This window comes from Chiloscyllium punctatum, chromosome 25, assembly GCF_047496795.1.
Source record: "Chiloscyllium punctatum isolate Juve2018m chromosome 25, sChiPun1.3, whole genome shotgun sequence".
NCBI classification, from domain to species: domain Eukaryota; kingdom Metazoa; phylum Chordata; class Chondrichthyes; order Orectolobiformes; family Hemiscylliidae; genus Chiloscyllium; species Chiloscyllium punctatum.
In genome coordinates, this window is record NC_092763.1 from 83,618,229 (window position 1) to 83,638,301 (window position 20,073).

Consider the following 20,073-nt stretch of genomic DNA (forward strand, 5'->3'; position numbering starts at 1 on the left):
TATGCTTCACACAAATGTCTTCTCACCCAACACTGTCTCATCCTGTCTCCCTCGGTTTTGTTTAACATGGTTTTTTTCTCAGTTCCGTAGTGGTATATCAATCAGAGCACAATAGCCCTGGTTACACAGTGATGTTATTCTGATATTATCATGTCATTTTCAATAGGTGGACGTGGAAAGGATGATGCTGTGATTATTACTTTCCCTGAGTGCCCCAGCTTCAGTGAGATTCCAGGCGAGGTTATTGAGAAGGTTCTTACGTACTTGACTGCTATTCCAAGGTAGGCACTGACCCTCCTTCACAAACTGCTGACCCCCTCTGCTCACTGGAGCTTGATTGCCAGAGAAACTGCCTGAAGAAAGATCCCTGCGATCAGTCAATTTTTACACAACAAAAGGCCATTTGGCCTCCATGCTGGTGTTTATCTCCACAGCAATTTCCTTCTTCATCCCACCTCATAAGCACGTCTTTCTGTCCCTTTCCCATTCGTGTGATTACCCAGCTTCAGTATTACTCAATTATTCCACACCGTGCTGCAGTTCTGTCCTTTACTTGCCTGCATACTTGACAAATGGACAGTGCAAGGACAAGGGCCACTTTGTCAAGTATTTTGATATGGCTTGAGGATGGGATAATGTATGCTGGGAACTGTTGGATGAATATTGGCTGCAACATCAGGAAACCTATCCTCACTCTTCATTTAGAGCCACACCCCACTCCGAGAGGGTGCAGGGTATTTATGAACTGAAGATATAGGACCTGGAGGAAGCCATCCAGCCCCTTCGGCCTGTCTCACTAGTGAATACTATCATGGATAGCATTCTTCAGGTGGTGGGTTAATTTTCTCCCCTCAGCTAGAGAGTCAGCCCAGAACGCATTGCTGTTGGGTATTGGCTATTCTACAGCCTTTTAACACTGCAATTTTAATTAATTTTTACCCCTCACTTGGGAGTTTGGGGTGGGGATGGTTGAGTGGGTGATTAAGGAGGATGGAGTGGAAATACCACCTTTGAGCTCTCTCTAGTCCCAGTAGCACCAGATACTGTAGTAGACAACACTGTTTTTTTTGTTGCATATTAGAGTAACCAGTGAGCTCAACCAGGGCAATGGTGGATTGGCAGGTGTAGGCCTCAAAATTGTGCAGAATTCAGCATGCGAAGAAACTCTTTTGAAAGGTTGGCTGAGGAATTTTAGCCCCCGCCCCTTCACCACTCTTTCACCCCATCACTGCAACTGCCTCAAGAACAAGAGAAAAGTAAAGCATTGTTCCATCACGGACCTTCTGCCTTCATCCCATTATCCTTCACTAACACTACATTCCTTGATTCCCTCCATATCTAAAAATCTAATGTTCCAAGTCTTGAATGAACTCAACAACTGGACCCCCTCTATAACCGTCCATGATCGAAAACTCTAAAGATTCTCAACACGTTTGAGTCAAGAAATTTCTCTTTGTTTCATAGAACATGACAGTACATCATGGGAACAGGCCCTTCAGCCCACAATGTTGTGCCAAACATGATACCAAATTAAACTAATCCCTTCTGCCTGGCCTTGGTCCAGATCCCTCCATTCTTTGCATATCCATATGTCTGTCTAAAAGACCCTTAAATGCCCCTATCGTATCTGCCTCCAATACCACCCCTGGCAGGGTGTTCCACACTCTACCACTATCTGTGTCAAAAACCTGCACCTCTTAACTCCTTTGAACTTTCAACTTAAATACATGCACCCTAGTTTTAGACATTTCAACTCTGGGGAAAAAAGATTCTGACTGTCAACCCCATCAATGCACCTCATAATTTTATAGACTTCAATCAAGCCTCCCCTCAGCTTCCGCCACTCCAGAGAAAACAAGCTGAGTTTTTCTTGCCTTTCCTTATAGCACAAACCCTCTAATCCAGGCAGCATCCTAGTAAAATTCTTCTACACCTTCTCCAAAGCCTCCACATCCTTCCTGAAATGTGGCGACCAGAATTGAATGCAATTCTCAGTGTGGCCTAACTGAAGTCTTATAAAGCTGCAACATGACATCCTGACTCTTGTACTCAATTCTCCAATCAATAGAGGCAAGCATGCCATCCACCTCCTTTACCACCCTATCTACTTGTGTGGTCACTTTCAGGGACTTGAACCCCAAGAGCCCTCTGTCCATCGATGCTGTCAGGGTCCTGCCATTAACTGTATACTTTTCCTTAACATTTGATCACCCAAAGTGCAGCACCTCACATTTACCTGGATTAAACTCCACCTGCCATTTTCTCTGCCAATATTGGAAATGATCCATATCCCGCTGTATCCTTTGACAACCTTCAACACTATCCACAACTCCACTGATTTTTGTATCATCTGCAAACTTACTAACCCACCTATCTACATTTTCATCCAAGTAATTAATACATATATCACAATCAGGAACGGTCCCAGTACGAATCCCTGCAGGACACCACTAGTCATGGACCTCCAGCCTAAAGAACAACCTTACACCATCACCCCCTGTCTTCTATGGGCAGGCCAATTCTGAATCCACGTGGCCAGGTCACTGTGGATCCCATGCATCTTAATCTTCTGGATGAGCCTACCATGTTGAAAGCCTTACTGAAATCCACATAGACGACATCCACTGCTCTCCCCTCATCGATCACCTTTGTCAAGTCTGTAAGGCATGACCTGCCCTGCAAAAAGCCATGCTGACTGTCCCTAATTAGGCCATGTCTTTCCAAATGCATGTCAATCCTATACCTAAGAATTCTCCCCGATAGCTTCCCAACCACTGATGTGAGACTCACTGGTCTGTAATTTCCTGGATTTTCCCTATTTCCCTTCTTGAACTGAGGAACAACATGAGCTAACCTTGGCTGCAGTGGGTACATCCACAGGACAAACTGCCACAGTTCCCCAAGACCTTCTTGGCAGAAGCTTCCAAATGCACACTCTCTGAGTCACATCGGGAGATAGTGGGGAGGGTGAGAAAATACCCAATCAAATTGGTAGGTTTTAAGGGAGGAGAAAGGGACAGATTAGATTAGATTCCCTACAGTATGGAAACAAGCCATTCGGCCCACCAAGTCCACACCGACCTCTGAAGACTCACCCACCCAGACCCATTCCCCTCCATTTACCACTGACTAATGCACCGAACACAATGGGCAATTTCCCATGGCCAATTCACGTGACCTGCACATCTTTGGACTGTGGGAGGAAACCGCAGCCGCCAGAGGAAACCCGCGCAGACACGGGGAGAATGTGCAAACTCCACACAGGCAATCGTCTGAGGCTGGAATCAAACCTGGGTCCCTGGCGCAGTGAGGCAGCAGTGCTAACCATTGAGCCATTGAGCCACTGTGCCACCCCCAAGGTCGCTCAGTGGTTAGCACTGTTGCCTCAAGGATCCAAGGCAACAACTATGATGAAAGGTTATCCTAACCGTATCTTACCAATTTTCTAATTTTAAGTTTAAATTAGAGGCAGAAGGATTTTGCTCAGTTTTGTGAAGGATTTTTAAACACCTTCTGCAATTCATTCTGAAACAGTCCTAATTACATAATTATTAAGAAAGCATGTAACTAGTCAAGTGCTTGGGAGAGTCTTTGTAGTGTTTAAAGATAAGATCTTTATAGTGGTGAGTTTATGACAGACATGGGAAAAACAAGGAAGTGATTAGTTTTAGTTTAACTTGAGAGCAGAGAAATCAACTTTTTCAATTCATTTAGAGTCATAGAGATGTATAGCACAGAAACAGACCTTTCGGTCCAACCCGTCCATGCTGACCAGATATCCCAACCCAATCTAGTCCCACCTGCCAGCAGCCGGCCCATATCCCTCTATACCCTTCCTATTCATATACCCATCCAAATGCCTCTTAAATGTTGCAATTGTACCAGCCTCCACCACATCCTCTGGCAGCTCATTCCATACACGTACCACCCTCTGTGTGAAAATGTTGCCCCTTAGGTCTCTTTTATATCTTTCCCCTCTCCCCCTAAACCTATGCCCTCTAGTTCTGGACTCCCCGACACCAGGGAAAAGACTTTGTCTATTTATCCTATCCATGCCCCTCATGATTTTGTAAACCTCTGTAAGGGCACCCCTCAGCCTTCAACTCTCCAGGGAAAACAGCCCCAGCCTGTTCAGACTCTCCCTTTAGCTCAAGCCCTCCAACTCTTTCAACATCCTTGTAAATCTTTTTTGAACCCTTTCAAGTTTCACAACATCTTTCCGATAGGAAGGAGACCAGAATTTCACGCAATATTCCAGCAGTGGCCTAACCAATGTCCTGTACAGCCACAAAGTGACCTCCCAACTCCTGTACTCAATACTCTGACCAATAAGGGAAAGCATACCAAACGCCTTCTTCACTATCCTATCTACCTGCGACTCCACTTTCAAGGAGCTATGAACCTGCACTCCAAGGTCTCTTTGTTCAGCAACACTCCCTAGGACATGATCCACAAGCCTGACCACCCTGGCCGACCCATTGTCTCAGCATGCTCCTGCCCGACTGATCTCATCTCTATCTACCTTGACACTGTCCTATCCACCCTAGTCCAGGAACTCCCCACATACGTTCGAGACACCACCTACGCCCTCCACCTCCTCCAAGACTTCCGTTTCCCCGGCCCCCAACGCCTCATCTTCACCATGGATATCCAATCCCTCTACACCTCCATCCGCCATGACCAGGGCCTCCAAGCCCTCCCTTTTTTCCTCTCCCAACCTGCCCAACAGTACCCTTCCACCGACACTCTCATTCGTTTGGCCGAACTGGTCCTCACCCTTAACAATTTCTCCTTTGAATCCTCCCACTTCCTCCAGACCAAAGGGGTAGCTATGGGCACACGTATGGGCCCCAGCTATGCCTGTCTCTTTGTTGGCTATGTAGAACAGTTGATCTTCCATAATTACACCGGCACCACTCCCCACCTCTTCCTCCGCTACATTGATGACTGCATTGGCGCCACCTCGTGCTCCCACGAGGAGGTTGAGCAATTCATCAACTTCACCAACACATTCCACCCTGACCTTAAATTTACCTGGACTATCTCTGACACCTCGCTCCCCTTCCTGGACCTCTCCATCTCCATTAGTGACGACCGACTTGATACTGACATTTTTTACAAACCCACTGACTCCCATAGCTACCTGGATTACACCTCTTCCCACCCTATCTCTTGCAAAAATGCCATCCCGTATTCCCAATTTCTCCACCTCCACCGTATCTGCTCCCAGGAGGACCAGTTCCACCTTAGGACACACCAGATGGCCTCCTTCTTTAGAGACCGCAATTTCCCTTCCCACGTGGTTAAAGATGCCCTCCAACGCATCTCGTCCACATCCCGCACCTCTGCCCTCAGACCCCACCCCTCCAACCGTAATAAGGACAGAACGCCCCTGGTGCTCACCTTCCACCCTACAAACCTTCGCATCAACCAAATCATCCACCGACATTTCCGACACCTCCAAAAAGACCCCACCACCAGGGATATATTTCCCTCCCCACCCCTTTCCGCCTTCCGCAAAGACCGTTCCCTCCGTGACTACCTGGTCAGGTCCACACTCCCCTACGACCCACCCTCCCATTCTGGCACTTTCCCCTGCCACCGCAGGAACCGTAAAACCTGTGCCCACACCACCTCCCTCACCTCTATCCAAGGCCCTAAAGGAGCCTTCCACATCCATCAAAGTTTCACCTGCACATCCACCAATATCATTTATTGTATCCGTTGCTCCCGATGTGGTCTCCTCTACATTGGGGAGACTGGGCGCCTCCTAGCAGAGCGCTTTAGGGAACATCTCAGAGACACCTGCACCAATCAACCAAACCGCCCCGTGGCCCAACATTTCAACTCCCCCTCCCACTCTGCCGAGGACATGGAGGTCCTGGGCCTCCTTCACCGCCGCTCCCTCACCACCAGACGCCTGGAGGAAGAACGCCTCATCTTCCGCCTTGGAACACTTCAACCCCAGGGCATCAATGTGGACTTCAACAGCTTCCTCATTTCCCCTTCCCCCACCTCATCCTAGTTTCAAACTTCCAGCTCAGTTACTGTCTCCTTGACTTGTCCTACCTGCCTATCTTCTTTTCCACCTATCCACTCCACCCTCTCCTCCTTGACCTATCACCTTCATCTCCTCCCCCACTCACCCATTGTACTCTATGCTACTCTCTCCCCACCCCCACCCTCCTCTAGCTTATCTCTCCATGCTTCAGGCTCACTGCCTTTATTCCTGATGAAGGGCTTTTGCCCGAAATGTCGATTTCGCTGCTCGTTGGATGCTGCCTGAACTGCTGTGCTCTTCCAGCACCACTAATCCCTTATCATTAAGTGTATAAGTCCTGCTAGGATTTGCTTTCCCAAAATGTAGCACCTCGCATTTATCTGAATTAAACTCCATCTGCAACTTCTCAGCCCATTGGCCCATCTGGTCCAGATCCTGTTGTAATCTGAGGTAACCCTCTTCGCTGTCCACTACACCTCCAATGTTGGTGTCATTTGCAAACTTACGAACTGTACCTCTTATGCTTACATCCAAATCATTTATATAAATGATGAAAAGTAGAGGAGCCAGCACCAATCCTTGTGGCACTCCACTGGTCACAGGCCTCCAGTCTGAAAAACAACCCTCCACCACCCACCCTCTGTCTTCTACCTCTGAGCCAGTTCTGTATCCAAATGGCTAGTTCTCCCTGTATTCCATGAGATCTAACCTTGCTAATCAGTCTCCCATGGGGAACCTTGTCGAACGCCTTACTGAAGTCCATATAGATCTCACCTACTGCTCTGCCCTCATCAATCCTCTTTATTACTTCTTGAAAAAACTCTATCAAGTTTGTGAGACATGATTTCCCACATACAAAGCTATGTTGTCTATCCCTTCAGAAGAAACAAGAATTTCCAAGCTGGGAGAATGTGTGTAGAGATATTCAAGTTGTTTGAACCGAGCATGTTTAGGCCCTCCGAACTATGACATTGTCAAACAATCACACTCAGAAAGAAATTGTAAAACTGGCTTCACAGAACTTGGAAAAGAAACTGGAATAAGCCAATTGAACAAAGTTTGAAAAGTTGAGTTTGGACAATCATCTCTCTGGACTTGAGTCTGTGTAATGGACTGTATTGTGAAATAGGGTTGAAGAGTTGTTTAAAATAATAGCAAAATACTGAAGGTGTTGAAAAGATGAAATAAAAACAGAGAATGTTGGAGAAACTGAGCAGGTCTGGCAGCATCTGTGGAGAGAAAGCCTGGTACAACTCTTCCTCAGAATTCGGTTTTCAGATTTCTCTAGTGTTCAGTTTTGAAATGTTACTCTGCTGTTAGGGTCAAGACTGTCCACCAAATGTTTATCACTTGGTTTATTCCTTTTTTCCCTCCTTTTGAGTAATAAACTTATGTTCTGTTGTTAAATAACATCTGCAGCTTTGTGTGAATATGTTTTAGTGACTAATCACCACCTTAACTAACTAAAAAAACTAAACATGCAAGTTAAATTGGGCAATCAGCCATTTTCGTAATGAATGGTGGAGCAGACTCAAAGGGCCAAATGGCCTCTTGCTCCTATCTTCTATGTTTCTAAGACATCAAGAGATGTTTGATTCTGGGATCTGACTTACAGTCATAGAATCATAGAGCTGTACAAAATGGAAACAAACTCTTTGGCCCATATCCCTCCAAACCCTTCCTATTCATATACCCATTCAGATGCTTTTTAAATGTTGTAACTGTACCAGCCTCCACCACTTCGTCTGGTAGCCCACTGCATACACGCACCACCCTCTGTGTGAAATAATTGCTCCTTAGATTCCTTTTTATCTTTCCCCTTTTACCTTAAACCTATGCCCTCTGGTTTCAGACTCCCCCCATTCTGGGAAATAGACCTTGTCTATTTACCCTATCCATAATCCTCATATTTTTTATAAACCTCTGTAAGGTCACCCTTCAGCCTCCAACACTCCAGGAAAAACAGCCCCAGCCTATTTAGCCTTTCCTTGTAGCTCAAGTCCTCCAACCCTGGCAACATCTTTGTAAATTTTCCCTGAAACCTTTCAAGTTTCACAACATCTTTCTTATAACAGGGAGACCAGAAATGAACGCAGTATTCTAAAAAATGGCCTAACCAATGCCCTGTACAGCCACAGCATGACATCCCAAATCCTACACAGTTCTTGTCCAGTATTACCATGATCTGGGATTATTACATAGCCTTATCTCCAAGCTAAACTCCATCCTTACAGGGACATATGTTGCCAGTTCCTTCACCAATGCTGTGACTGAACTCTAACACTGTCTACCTTTATCACATGCACCGTAGTTGTTTGGGAAGGTCAGGCTCTGCTTTCTCAAGGAATGGATGATAAATGGGGGCCTTAGAATGTCAAATGTATGGCAATAATTTTGTTTTAAATGATCAGGATGCTGCCGCAGACTAACCATTGATATGAAATGTTTAAGTCATAAGAAACTAAGAAGGTAAGAACTAGGAGCAAGGGTGGGCTATCTGGCCTGTAGAGCCTGTTCCACCATTCAGTGAGATCATGGCTGGTCTTTTGTGGATTCAGCTCCATTTACCCACCCACTCACCATAACTCTTAATTTCTTTACTGTTAAAAAAATCTATCCATCCTCGCGTTAAAAACATTCAACAAGATAGCCTCAACTGCTTCACTGGGCAGGGAATTTCATAGATTTCTGTTCCAAGTCTGTTTGTACTGTAATAATTTTAAACTTGATAGAGTTTGTGAGAAACATCAGACATTGGAGTTCCCATCCATTGTCACTGTGCATTTTCTTCAGTCTACTTCAGAAATGAGATACAGAAAGAATTAGCTTCATCTGTCTCTGAGAAGTGAAGAATTCCCTGTTCTAATAACCTGGCATATAGAAATAAATAATTCTGATTTCCTCCTTTGTTCTGCCAGTGGTGATGTTGAATGTGGTTACGGTATAACTAAACAGTACTGACTTACTATGTCATTCAAATGGCCTGCCAATTTCACATTAAGTTTAAGCTAACACATTCCTTCAACTCATATTGATTCTCATAAGGAAAAACATTCACCTTTGCTCCAATAGCTATGTTTGCTGTTCAGGGCACGGCTTTCAGTTCAGATATTCTTTGGGATATCGTTATCGCAAACTCTGTATACAGCAGAGTTGGACATAGACATAGAATCTAACAACTTAAAAAAAATGATAGTATGTTCAAATGACAGCAGCAGCTTTTCACTGTGCCTCAGTACACGTGACAATAAATTCAATTCAATTCAGCACATTCAGTCCCTGCAGTCTGTTCGCTATCCATCATAGAGTGATAGAGTGATAACAGAACAGAAAGAGGTCATTCTGTCCATTGAGTATACGGAAACCCTCTGCATATAAAACTAAGCATCTCAGTGTGACTTAGTATTGAATGCAGTTTTGAACAGAGTTAGCGAGTTTTGAAAAGATTTGTAGCTCAGATGGAGCTTCTGGATGTGAGTTTGCTCACTGAGCTGCAAGGTTTGGTTTCAGACGTTTTGTCACCATACTAGGTAACATCTCCAGTGAAGCACTGGTGTTATGTCCCACTTCCTATCTGTGTTTACGTTTCTTTGGGTGTTTGATGATGTCATTTCCGGTTCTTTTTCTCAGACAATGGTAGATGGGGTTTAAATCGATGTAATTGTTGATAGAGTTCCAGTTGACATTGGAAGAATGTTGTGAAACTTGAAAAGGTTCAGAAATCATTTACAAGGATGTTGCCAGGGTTGGAGGATTTGTGCTTTAGGGAGAGGCTGAACAGGCTGGGGCTGTTTTCCTTGGAGCTTCGGAGGCTGAGGGGTGACCTTATAGAGGTTTACAAAATTATGAGGGGCATAGATATGGTAAATAGGCAAGGTCTGTTACCTGGTGTGGGGGAGCCCAGAACGAGAGGGCATAGGTTTAGGGTGAGAAGGGAAAGAAACAAAAGGAAACTAAGGGATAATTATTTCACGCAGAGGGTGGTACATGTATGGAATGAGCTGCCAGAGGATGTGGTGGAGGCTGGTACAATTACGACATTTAAAAGGCATCTGGATGGGTATATGAATAGGAAGGGTTTGGAGGGATATGGACCATGTGCTGGCAAATGGGACTAGATTAAGTTGGGATATCTGGTAGGCATGGATGAGTTGGACCGAAGGGTCTGTTTCCGTGGTCTATGACTCTCTGATTTTATGACATCCATCCCAGGACAAGCCAAACACAGACACACCATCTACCATCCTCTGAGAAAAAGAACTGGAAATGACATCGCCAAACAGCCAAAGAAACCGAAACATCTAAATAGAAAGCGGGACATAACACCAGCACTTCACTGGAGGCTCATTGATCATGTTACCTGGCATGGTGACAAAACATCTGAAAACAAAGCTTCCAGTTCAGCGAGCAAACTTAAACTTGAACAAAGTGTTGTGTGTTTAGTGATTAGAACCTCTAAATAAGTAGGAGAAGGGGCTGTTTGGTTTTTTCTCACTTTTGTTACCCTGTAGGATTGGTTCTTACCCACTACAAGAATAAAAGGTGAGCTGTTTGGTGAGTCTGGGAAGTAGCTAAGGTATATTCTAATTGTAAAGTTGGAAATATAGGAACTGGTGGTAACATTAAGAAATGTATAAAGAAGAAAGATAAATAAGTGGGTGGTTAATTCAAGCACATCAATGTGGAAGGAAGGGTGATGTGTCACAGCTACAACATGTGGGAGTTCTGGTTGCCAGTGTGGTTCAGGACAAACACATTGGGTCATAGAGCATGGGAACAGACCCTTCGATCCAACCAATCCCTACCATGTTCCCAAACTAAACTAGTCCCACCTGCCTGCGATTGTCCCATATCACTGCAAACCTTTCCTTGTCATGAACTTACCCAAATGTCTTTGAAACGTTGTAACTGTACCTGCATCCACCACACTCTGGCAGTTCATTCCACACACATAAGTAATGGTGGCTACAGTTTCAGAGCTGAGGTTGAGTTACAGATCCTGTGATACATCAGGGAGGGATAAGTTACCTTTGTATCAGGGGGCAGTCATGTTCCTTCAGGATAGGCTCTTTTAATGGAGCCAGTGGTCGGGGCAGGTGAGTGTATTTCCTTTAGTGGCTGAGATGTGGCTACCACTTTTTTTAATTTCAAAAATATACTTTATTCATAAAAATATTTTGATGATCTGTACAATTGATCATGCCATACATATGTAAACATTCCATTTCTTTGCATACAGAGATAGAGTAATCATTTGTATATACAGGTCTGTATGTTTACTATCCATATAGTTAGCTGAGGTGTCAGCGGAGCCCTCTTACTGCATGGGCCCCCTGTTCTTAGGCAAGCAGACGTTACACGGTGGTCTTTCCCCACCGCACCTTGGCGGCAGCTGCCCCAAGCTTCAGTGTGTCCCTCAACACGTAGTTCTGGACCTTGGAATGTGCCAGTCTGCAACATTCAGTCGGGGTCAGCTCCTTCACCTGGAAGATCAACAGGTTTCGGACAGACCAAAGAGCGTCTTTCACTGAGTTGATGATCCTCCAGGCACAGTTGATGTTCGTCTTGGTGTACGTCCCGGGGAACAGACCGTAGAGCACAAAGTCCCGCGTCACGGCGCTGCTCGGGATGAACCTCAACAAACACCACTGCATTCCTCTCCAGACTTCCTTTGCGTAGGCACATTCCAGAAGGAGGTGTATGACAGTCTCGTCCCCTCCGCAGCTGCTTCAGGGGCAGTGTGTGGTGCAGCAGAGAGTCCGGGCCTGCATAAAGGATCCCACAGGCAGAGCCCTTCTCACCACCAGCCAAGGGAGATGCGGCTGCCACTGGCATTTGTTGCTGTTCCCTTGAACTGAGTGGCTTGTGGGGCCATTTCAGAGAGCAACCACATTGCTATGAGTCTGGAGTCACGTCTAGGCCAGACCAGGTAAGGGTGGCAGATTTCCTTCCCTAAAGGACATGAGTGAACCAGATGGGTTTGATGATAGCTAACATAGTCAGCATCACTGAAACCAGAGTTATGTTTTGAATTTAGTCATTTAATTTAAATGCCACTGTCTGCCAAGCTGGAACATGTAGCAATGTCCCCATTAGCCGAGTTTAACGGTTTGCTGGCCCAGTGACTTTCCACACTCCCCTGGAATGTCTGCGAGTGGGGCAGGTAAGGGGACACACACAGGGAAAGAATGTAGGGTGCTCAGTCTTTGCAATTGTCCATCAGGGTGGCGGTTCTTTCAACTTGTTCAACTTTACCTGAGGAAGGAGCGGCGCTCCGAAAGCTTGTGATTTCAAATAAATCTGTCGGACTGTAACTTGATGCCATGTGATTTTTAACTTTGTCCCAGCCCAACACTGGCACCTTCACATCACGGTTTTCTGTAACGTAAGTTTGCAGAGGATCACAACTACTGCGTTATAGTAAAATGACCTGTACGGTGGCCAGTGTTCTAATGCAGCCAGAGCTGCGTAACTAGGGAAATAGGAAGGAGCTTAAAACTAAAAGGCATCAAATTTGTGAACATGTGATAAATCAAAGAGTAGAAACATGGTGATAGAGAAAGCTTGTATTAGGGAAAATTATAAACAGATTGTGACAAGAAAGGATAGAGAGTGAAATTGAATAGTAACTCAACAGATAAGAGGTTACAAAAATAATAGAAATAATAAAGCTCAAGGCTCTGTATCCGAATACATATAACATGTGGGAAAACAAACTGACTGTGCAACTAGAAATGAATAAGTAAGATTGATAGCCACCACAGAGACCTGAATATTGACAGGTACAGGATATTTAAGAAGGACCAGTAGCTTGGTATAGGTAACGAGGTAGCCCTGATAATTAATTCTGATATTACCTAGATAGAGAGGGATGCCCCAAATTCAGAAAGCCATGATCTAGAATCATTTTATGTTGAGAAATGATAAAAGGAAGAGGTCATTTGTAACGGTGGTGTATCGATCCTTGAGGAGTAACCATACATCAGGACAGAATATAAAGGCAAAAATAATTTGATGTTGTGAAAAAGGCACAGGAATAATCATTGGAGGTTTTAATCTAAAAAGACTGGAAAAATCAGATAGTCACAAGGGTAGCTGGGTTGAGAAGTTCATCAAATAGAGCAGTCTGTACTCGAATGAGTATTCTACACTGAGATTAAATAATGATCTCACACGATGAATGCAAACATTCAAATATCACCCCATTAGTCTACTTTTGACTATCAGTAAAGTGATGGAAGGTGTCATCAACAGTGCTCCCCATTTACCTGGATAAGTGCAGCTCCAGCAACATGCAGGAGTTGGACACCATCCAGGTGGACAACGACCTGCTTGATTGGCCGTACAACCACAAACATCTATTCCCTCTACTACTGATGCTCAGTTGCAGCAGCGTACTATCGAGACTGCAAATATTTACCAAGGCTCTTAAGACAGCACCTTAGAAACCCAAACTTCTACCACCCTGAAGGACAACGGTATCCTGTATATGGAAACATCACCCAGGCATGTCCAAAATAACAAAAACCAGGACAAATTCAGCACAGTCAATTATCATTGTATTAGACTACACACAATCACCAATGAAGCGATGATAGGATCAGTCATCTTCTGACCTCATTGCAGCCTTGGTGAAACTTGAACAAAAGGGCTGAATGAGATGAGGTGAGAATTAACTTACTAATATATGGAGGCATAAATTGATCTTTTTCAGGTTGGCAGGTTGTAATGAGTGGTGTATCACAGGGATCTGTGCCATGCTTTTGTCTATTTGCAATTTACATCAATGAGCTTTGATGAATGTATGGGGGCTAAGTGTGCTGATGACACAAATGTACGTTCAATAGTAAGTTGTGAAGGGGACACAGAAGGCTATAAAGGACTGCATATGGGTTATGTGAGTGAACAAATGGAGTAGAATGTGACAAACTGTTCAATTGTCAATTTTTCCAGGTCGAGCTAAAATAAATGTATATTATGTAAATAGTGAGAGATTACAGAACTGTGAGATGCAGAGATCTGGATGTTTTTATACATGTATCACAAAAGGAGAGCATGCAGGGACAGTAAGTGATCAGGAAAGCGAATATTACATCATTGTTTACTATAAGAGGAAATGAATGCAAATGTAGTGAGTTTCTGCTTCAGGGCACTTATGACACCACACTTGGAATATTGTAGACAGTATAGCTCTGTGTAAGTATTTAAATATATTTAAAGCAGGCCATAGGTTTACTAGACTAATACCTGGGATGAGCGGATTGTTTTATGAGGAAAGGTTGGGTTGCCAGGTTTGTATCTGCTGCAGTTTGGAGCAGTACGAGATGATTTGATTCGAACATTTAGGATCCTGAGGAGGTTTGACAGAGTGGATGGAAAGAGTATGTTTCCTCTTTTGAGAGAATCTAGAGGGTCTTCTTTTTAAAAGAATTATTTAAGGCAAAGATAGATGTACAGGGCCCTTTTTTTCATTGATAGAAAGAACATTGTGTCAGTTTCAGTCTAACAAATTATGTGGTAGCTAATTTCTGGTTTATTCCTCAGAGCAATGCCTTGACCAAGTAGATTTAGCCTGCCTGGTTTCAATATAAACAAGTCTGCCAGTTAACTGTCAGTCATCATGTAATGGGTACAGTCCATGGCAGTGCATCCACCAATCAGAGTCTGTTTCCCAACCAATCAGCATCCTCTTCTCAAACAATACCAAATGTTGTTCCCATTATCATTGGTGTTGTAAATCTCCTGACGAATGCAGAATTAAAACCTTCAACATGTCTCTGTCTTCAACAATACTTAAGATTTGTGTGACCGAACAAAGACAATTACACTTTATTACACTAAATTAAAGGCAATATTGTTGTGATTTATTTTTGTCTCGTACTCAAAATCTCCTGATCCACAAATAGCGTTTTCATTGAAAAGTCAACCTAACCAGACAAGGCAGGCCCAAGCCATTTCTTCTTAGAAGTAGCAAGAACCTTCAGTAACATGTAAATGTGAAGCCATCTGTTATGACTTTATCTGTCCCTTGAACCCTGCCTTCTAAAGGATATAATGCAGAACACAGTTTAATCAGTGACAGTGACAAATAGGGGCAATTATTGGTGCCTCTGGTCTGTCTAATCTGCTTAAGTTAGATTCCCTCCATATCTGATCCTGAACACAAATTGAATTGCTGGTGTGTCTATTGCAGGATGTCGTTGCTTGTTTTATTTGTTCACCCACCTCATTCACAAGATCCTTTGAGATAATGTTAGTAATGTTGTCTTAGGGCCTCAATATGGTGTCTATAAGTTATCCAGGCTTCCATGCTGAAGAGATATATATGGAGAGTCTTTGGTTGGTTGTGTCTGATTCTAATTTGGAGCCTGAGACCACAGTTTTGGAAGGTTTGAGTAGATGATGCACCATGGGCTGAGATAGATATTGGATAAGGTTGAGTACCTCTTACCAGTGCCAGTTTTTCTTGGGATAGATAGCTTCCAAAATTTAGGAATTGAGACTCTTTTTTTTCCAGTTTCACCAAGAATCTCAGTGGAAGACATTGGATTTTGATAAGCTCTTCAGAAACATTGGTTTTGCTGGTGCTCAGGGCAAGTCCCTTTCTGTCCTTGACCTTTGGTGAATATGTCCACTATCTGTTGCAGTTCTTTCTCAGGTTACGCACGAATGTATGTTTCATCAGCATATTATAATTCTGTACCGAAGTGGTTAGCTTAGGTTTCGCTTTCAGCCTGTAGAGGATGCCAGATTTACCATATGTATGATAACTTATTTCTGCACCTGGACTGATCCTGGTATATTCCTGATGAAGGGCTTTTGCCTGAAACGTCGATTTTCCTGTTCCTCGGATGTTGCCTGACCTGCTGTGCTTTTCCAACACCACTCTAATCTGATCCTGGTATACTCAATTACAGCATTGCTCCAAGAAAGATTGAGAATAGTGTTGGTGAATGAAACTTCCTTATTTAACAGAGTAAGATCCTCTCTGGTGTTATTGCACAATACTGTGATTTAAACATTGTCCCTTTGAAGCCTCACTCAGATTCAGAGATGTACTCTGGACAGAACAGAGTGACTGACAATAGGGCTATCTTACTGTAGCTGTTCAAGGTGTTAATGAGACCACTCCAGGAATACTGTGTAGTTTTCGTTTCTGTATTTAGAAAAGGATGGACTGACATTGGAGATAGTTCAAAATAAATTGACCAGGTTCATTCCTCGGTGAAGGGGTTGACTTAAATAAAGAATGTTTAAATCGATTAAGCCTTTACACATCAGAGTTTAGAAGAACAACAGTGACTTTATTGAAATATACACAATTCTGAGGGGGCTTGACAGGCTAGATGTTGAGAAGCTGGTTCCACTAGTGTGGGAACGACAAACGAAAGGACGTAGTTACAGAAAAAGGAGATATTACTTTAAGATGAAGATGCGAAGGAATTTCTTCTGCCAGAGAGTAGGAAATGTCTGGAATTTTCCAGCCCAGAGAGTTTGGAGGATAGATCGCTGAAAGTATTGAAAGAGGAGGTAGATTTTTAAATATTGGGAGGTTGAAGGCTATGATGAGCTGAGGCCTGGAGCAGATCAGCCATGATCTTAGTGAATGGTGGAGCAGGTTTGAGGGGCCGAATAGCCTACTCTTAATCCTATTTCTTATGTTTTTATCCTGGATTCATTAAGGAAGATAAACTTCAATAGCATCCTCCAAACCAATGACCTCTGGCATCTTGAAAGACACGGGCAACAGATGCAGAGCAATGCCACTACATAGTTACAATAAAACCCAGTTTCCCAGTGTACATTTTATCTAGCAGTCAAGTAGCCACACTTGGTTTTTTCAATCTCCAAGTTTCTGAATTATTATGTTTCAATAGTTTTAGTTTACTGTCCTCTTTCTCATGATGTGGGTGTCACTGACAAGGTCAGCATCTTTAATCTTTAATCAATTGTTAATTACTCTTGAACAGAGAAGCTTGCTTGGCCATTTCAGAGAGCAGTGAACCACATTGCTGTGGGTCTAGACTCACATGTAGGTCAGACTGGGTAAGGATGGCAGACTTCCTTCTCTAAAGAACATGAGTGAACCAGTTTTTTAAAAAAATAATCAATTATACTTGTCATGACCCCATTACATATTACCTTTATAATCCAGATTTATTAATGTCATTTATATTTAAATTAAATTAAGATGCTTCTGGAGTGGGACCTGAACCCATGTTTTTAGATCATTCCTGGGTTTCTGGATTACAGGGACATGTAATCATGTGACACAGGGATTGTGAGTTTTAATCACACCAGGCAGCACTGATCACATTTGAGGGAGTGCCATACTATTGGGAGCGCCATGTTTCAGATGTGTTAATAAACCATTAACTGGTTTAGAGCAAGGGTGAGCACCCTGTTTTCTGTGTCAATGTTTCACCTTCATACAACACTTAAAATAAATGATCTGGCTATTATCTCATTGCTCTTGGAACTTTGATGTATGTGTGTGAATTGTTTGCTGCTTTCACTATATTACAGTGGTTAGCACTGCTGCCTCACAGCGCCAGAGACCCGGGTTCAATTCCCGCCTCAGGCGACTGACTGTGTGGAGTTTGCACGTTCTCCGCGTGTCTGCGTGGGTTTCCTCCGGGTGCTCCGGTTTCCTCCCACACTCCAAAGATGTGCAGGTCAGGTGAATTGGCCATGCTAATTTGCCCGTAGTGTTAGGTAAGGGGTAGATGTAGATGTAGGGGTATGGGTGGGTTACGTTTCGGCGGGGCGGTGTGGACTTGTTGGGCCGAAGGGCCTGTTTCCACACTGTAAGTAATCTAATCTAATCTAATTGGTTCGAAAGCACTTTTTAGGATATCCAGGGTTTGTGAAAGGCGCTATTGAAGTGGACGTTATTTGTAATGTCCATCAAGGAAGGGAACTGTGGGTCGATCCTCTCTACATACCACTCCAATCCCACACTGGAGCTGATTATTAACTTAAGTAACCTGGCAAGCAACCCAGTTTTAAGATGGGTTGCTCAAAACTCCAATAGTTACACAAGTCTCATTGAACAATTAGTGAGGGACTATAGATGTTGGCCACACCTGAAAGTTTTTTTCAAATAAAGGACAAAGTATGGGATACAAAATTGGATGGAGTTACATTGTTGGTTCAACATGTGGCCAAAAGATCACAAAACCTAGGAGCTGAAGTAGGCCATTCAGCCATTGAGACTGCTCTGCCCGTCTATGATCTGATCTTCCTCAGCTCCACTTTGCTGCCTTTTCCCCATAACATTGGTTCTCTCCCTGATTATAAATCTATCTCAGCCTTGAACGATTTAACAACTATGTACTATACCTGACATTCCAGCCTCGACAGCCGTCTGGGCAAAGAATTCTACAGACTCACTAGCCTATGGACCATGAGGTGAAGTTCAGGTTCCCTATAGCTCTGGACATTTAGACTCATTAGCTGAATTGGGAAGAGCCCTCATGAGAGGGTTTGTTTGACACCATCTTCTTTATTTTGTATTAATTGTTGTTCAGCTTATTTGACAGTTTTCTCATTTTTTTCTATTCACAGTGTTCACAAACCGGAACTCAAGTTCATCATTATCTTGGACAGGCGCCTGGATACGTGGACGTCTATCAAAACAGCTCTGGTCCAGATTGCGGTGTGTAATTCATTTTCAGTTCACTCTTCAGTGCTTGTGATGAATAGGACTCTTTCTGTATTGGCTACTTTAACGTCTGATGTAAGAACAAGCAGCACCCAGGCAGTTGTTGCAGGATGTGACTGTAAAGGGGACAGTTTCTCACCCTCCTTGAGTCTGTACAGATATTCAATGCAATCATGGCTGATCTAATAATCGTCAGCTAAACTTTTCTGCCTTTTCCCCATAGCCCTTTATCTTGCTTCCTGATTAAAAATGTCTGTCTCAGTCTTGATTTGATTTATTGTCACGTGTACCTAAGTACAGTGAAAGGCTTTGTTCATGAGCACTATGGACAGATTACAGTAAACAAGGACATGCAGATTATAGGGAGCTCAGACAGAGTGAGACAGAAGATGCACAAAGCAAGATCAGCATGATGTGAAGTTAGAGAGCAGGGAAGAAGCTGTTCCTGAACTTGTTGGTGCGTGTGCTGAAGCTTCTGTATCTTCTGCCTGATGGAAGAGGTTGTAGGAGACTGTTACCGGGGTGGGAGGGGTCTTCGATGATGTTGACAGCTTTTCCGCGGCAGAGGAAATGGATGGAAGTTTGGCTCCTGTGATGGTCTGGACTGTGCACACAACCTTCTGTCGTTCTTGAATATACTGAATGACCCACTAAGTGCTGGCAATGACAGTCTGAAATATCATGTCCCTTTCATATGTAATGATCAGTTGCTTAGGAATATCAATAAATTGTTGGGAATACAATAGGATTCAAAATCCATTAAAGATGGACTAAATCATGGATATTTGGCTATCTGACTTTGTATGTCATTGCCCAATTTGAAATGATATGGTGCCATTCAACCGAACAAAATCCTTACTTTCTCAGTGAACTTAAAAACAGCTTTACTGGTGCATTCTAAATGTGGGGAGTGAGTAAATGGGCCAGACTGAAAGTTTTTTCCCAAAAAACAGACTAATTGTGGATCATTGATCCAGGCAGCTCCAGGTCTGAAGCAGGTTTCTCCATGATGACTGTGGATATTGTTTGAGGATATTGTGTTGGCTTTTAAGTTTACATTTAGCAGGAGAAGATGACGGATCTGAGCTTCCTGGCTGTGGTGACATTGATTGTTGTCAATTCTCACTCCACTATTGCTGAAGTTTTCAAATTGTGGTCTGTTTGAACAGGGTTGATGATCAGAAACAGACAAGACCATAAGACGTAGGAGCAGAAAGAGGCCAGTCAGCCCACTGAGTCTGCTCCATCATTCAATGGCTGATCTGACAATCCTCAACTCCACTTTCCTGCCCTTTCCCATAACCGTTGGTCCTCCAACTGAATAAATAAATATCTGTCTGTCTCAGCTTTGAACATATTTAATGGCCCAATCTCAACAACCCCTCTGCAGTAAAGTATTCCACAAATT

General features: G+C 43.5%; 1 protein-coding gene across 4 annotated transcripts in view; it reads left to right on the forward strand.

The window, feature by feature from the left end:
* Positions 1–20,073, forward strand: part of mcf2a (MCF.2 cell line derived transforming sequence a) — a 191,729-nt gene that overhangs the window by 48,559 nt on the left and 123,097 nt on the right. For all 4 annotated transcript variants that reach the window (XR_011964151.1, XR_011964152.1, XM_072595615.1 and 1 more), the window contains exons 3-4: positions 167–281; positions 18,569–18,659. Coding sequence is in view for 2 of the 4 variants with exons in the window: in XM_072595615.1 (XP_072451716.1) it covers positions 167–281; positions 18,569–18,659 (206 nt within the window). In the remaining 2 variants the exon portion in view is untranslated. The remainder of the gene's footprint in view (positions 1–166; positions 282–18,568; positions 18,660–20,073) is intronic.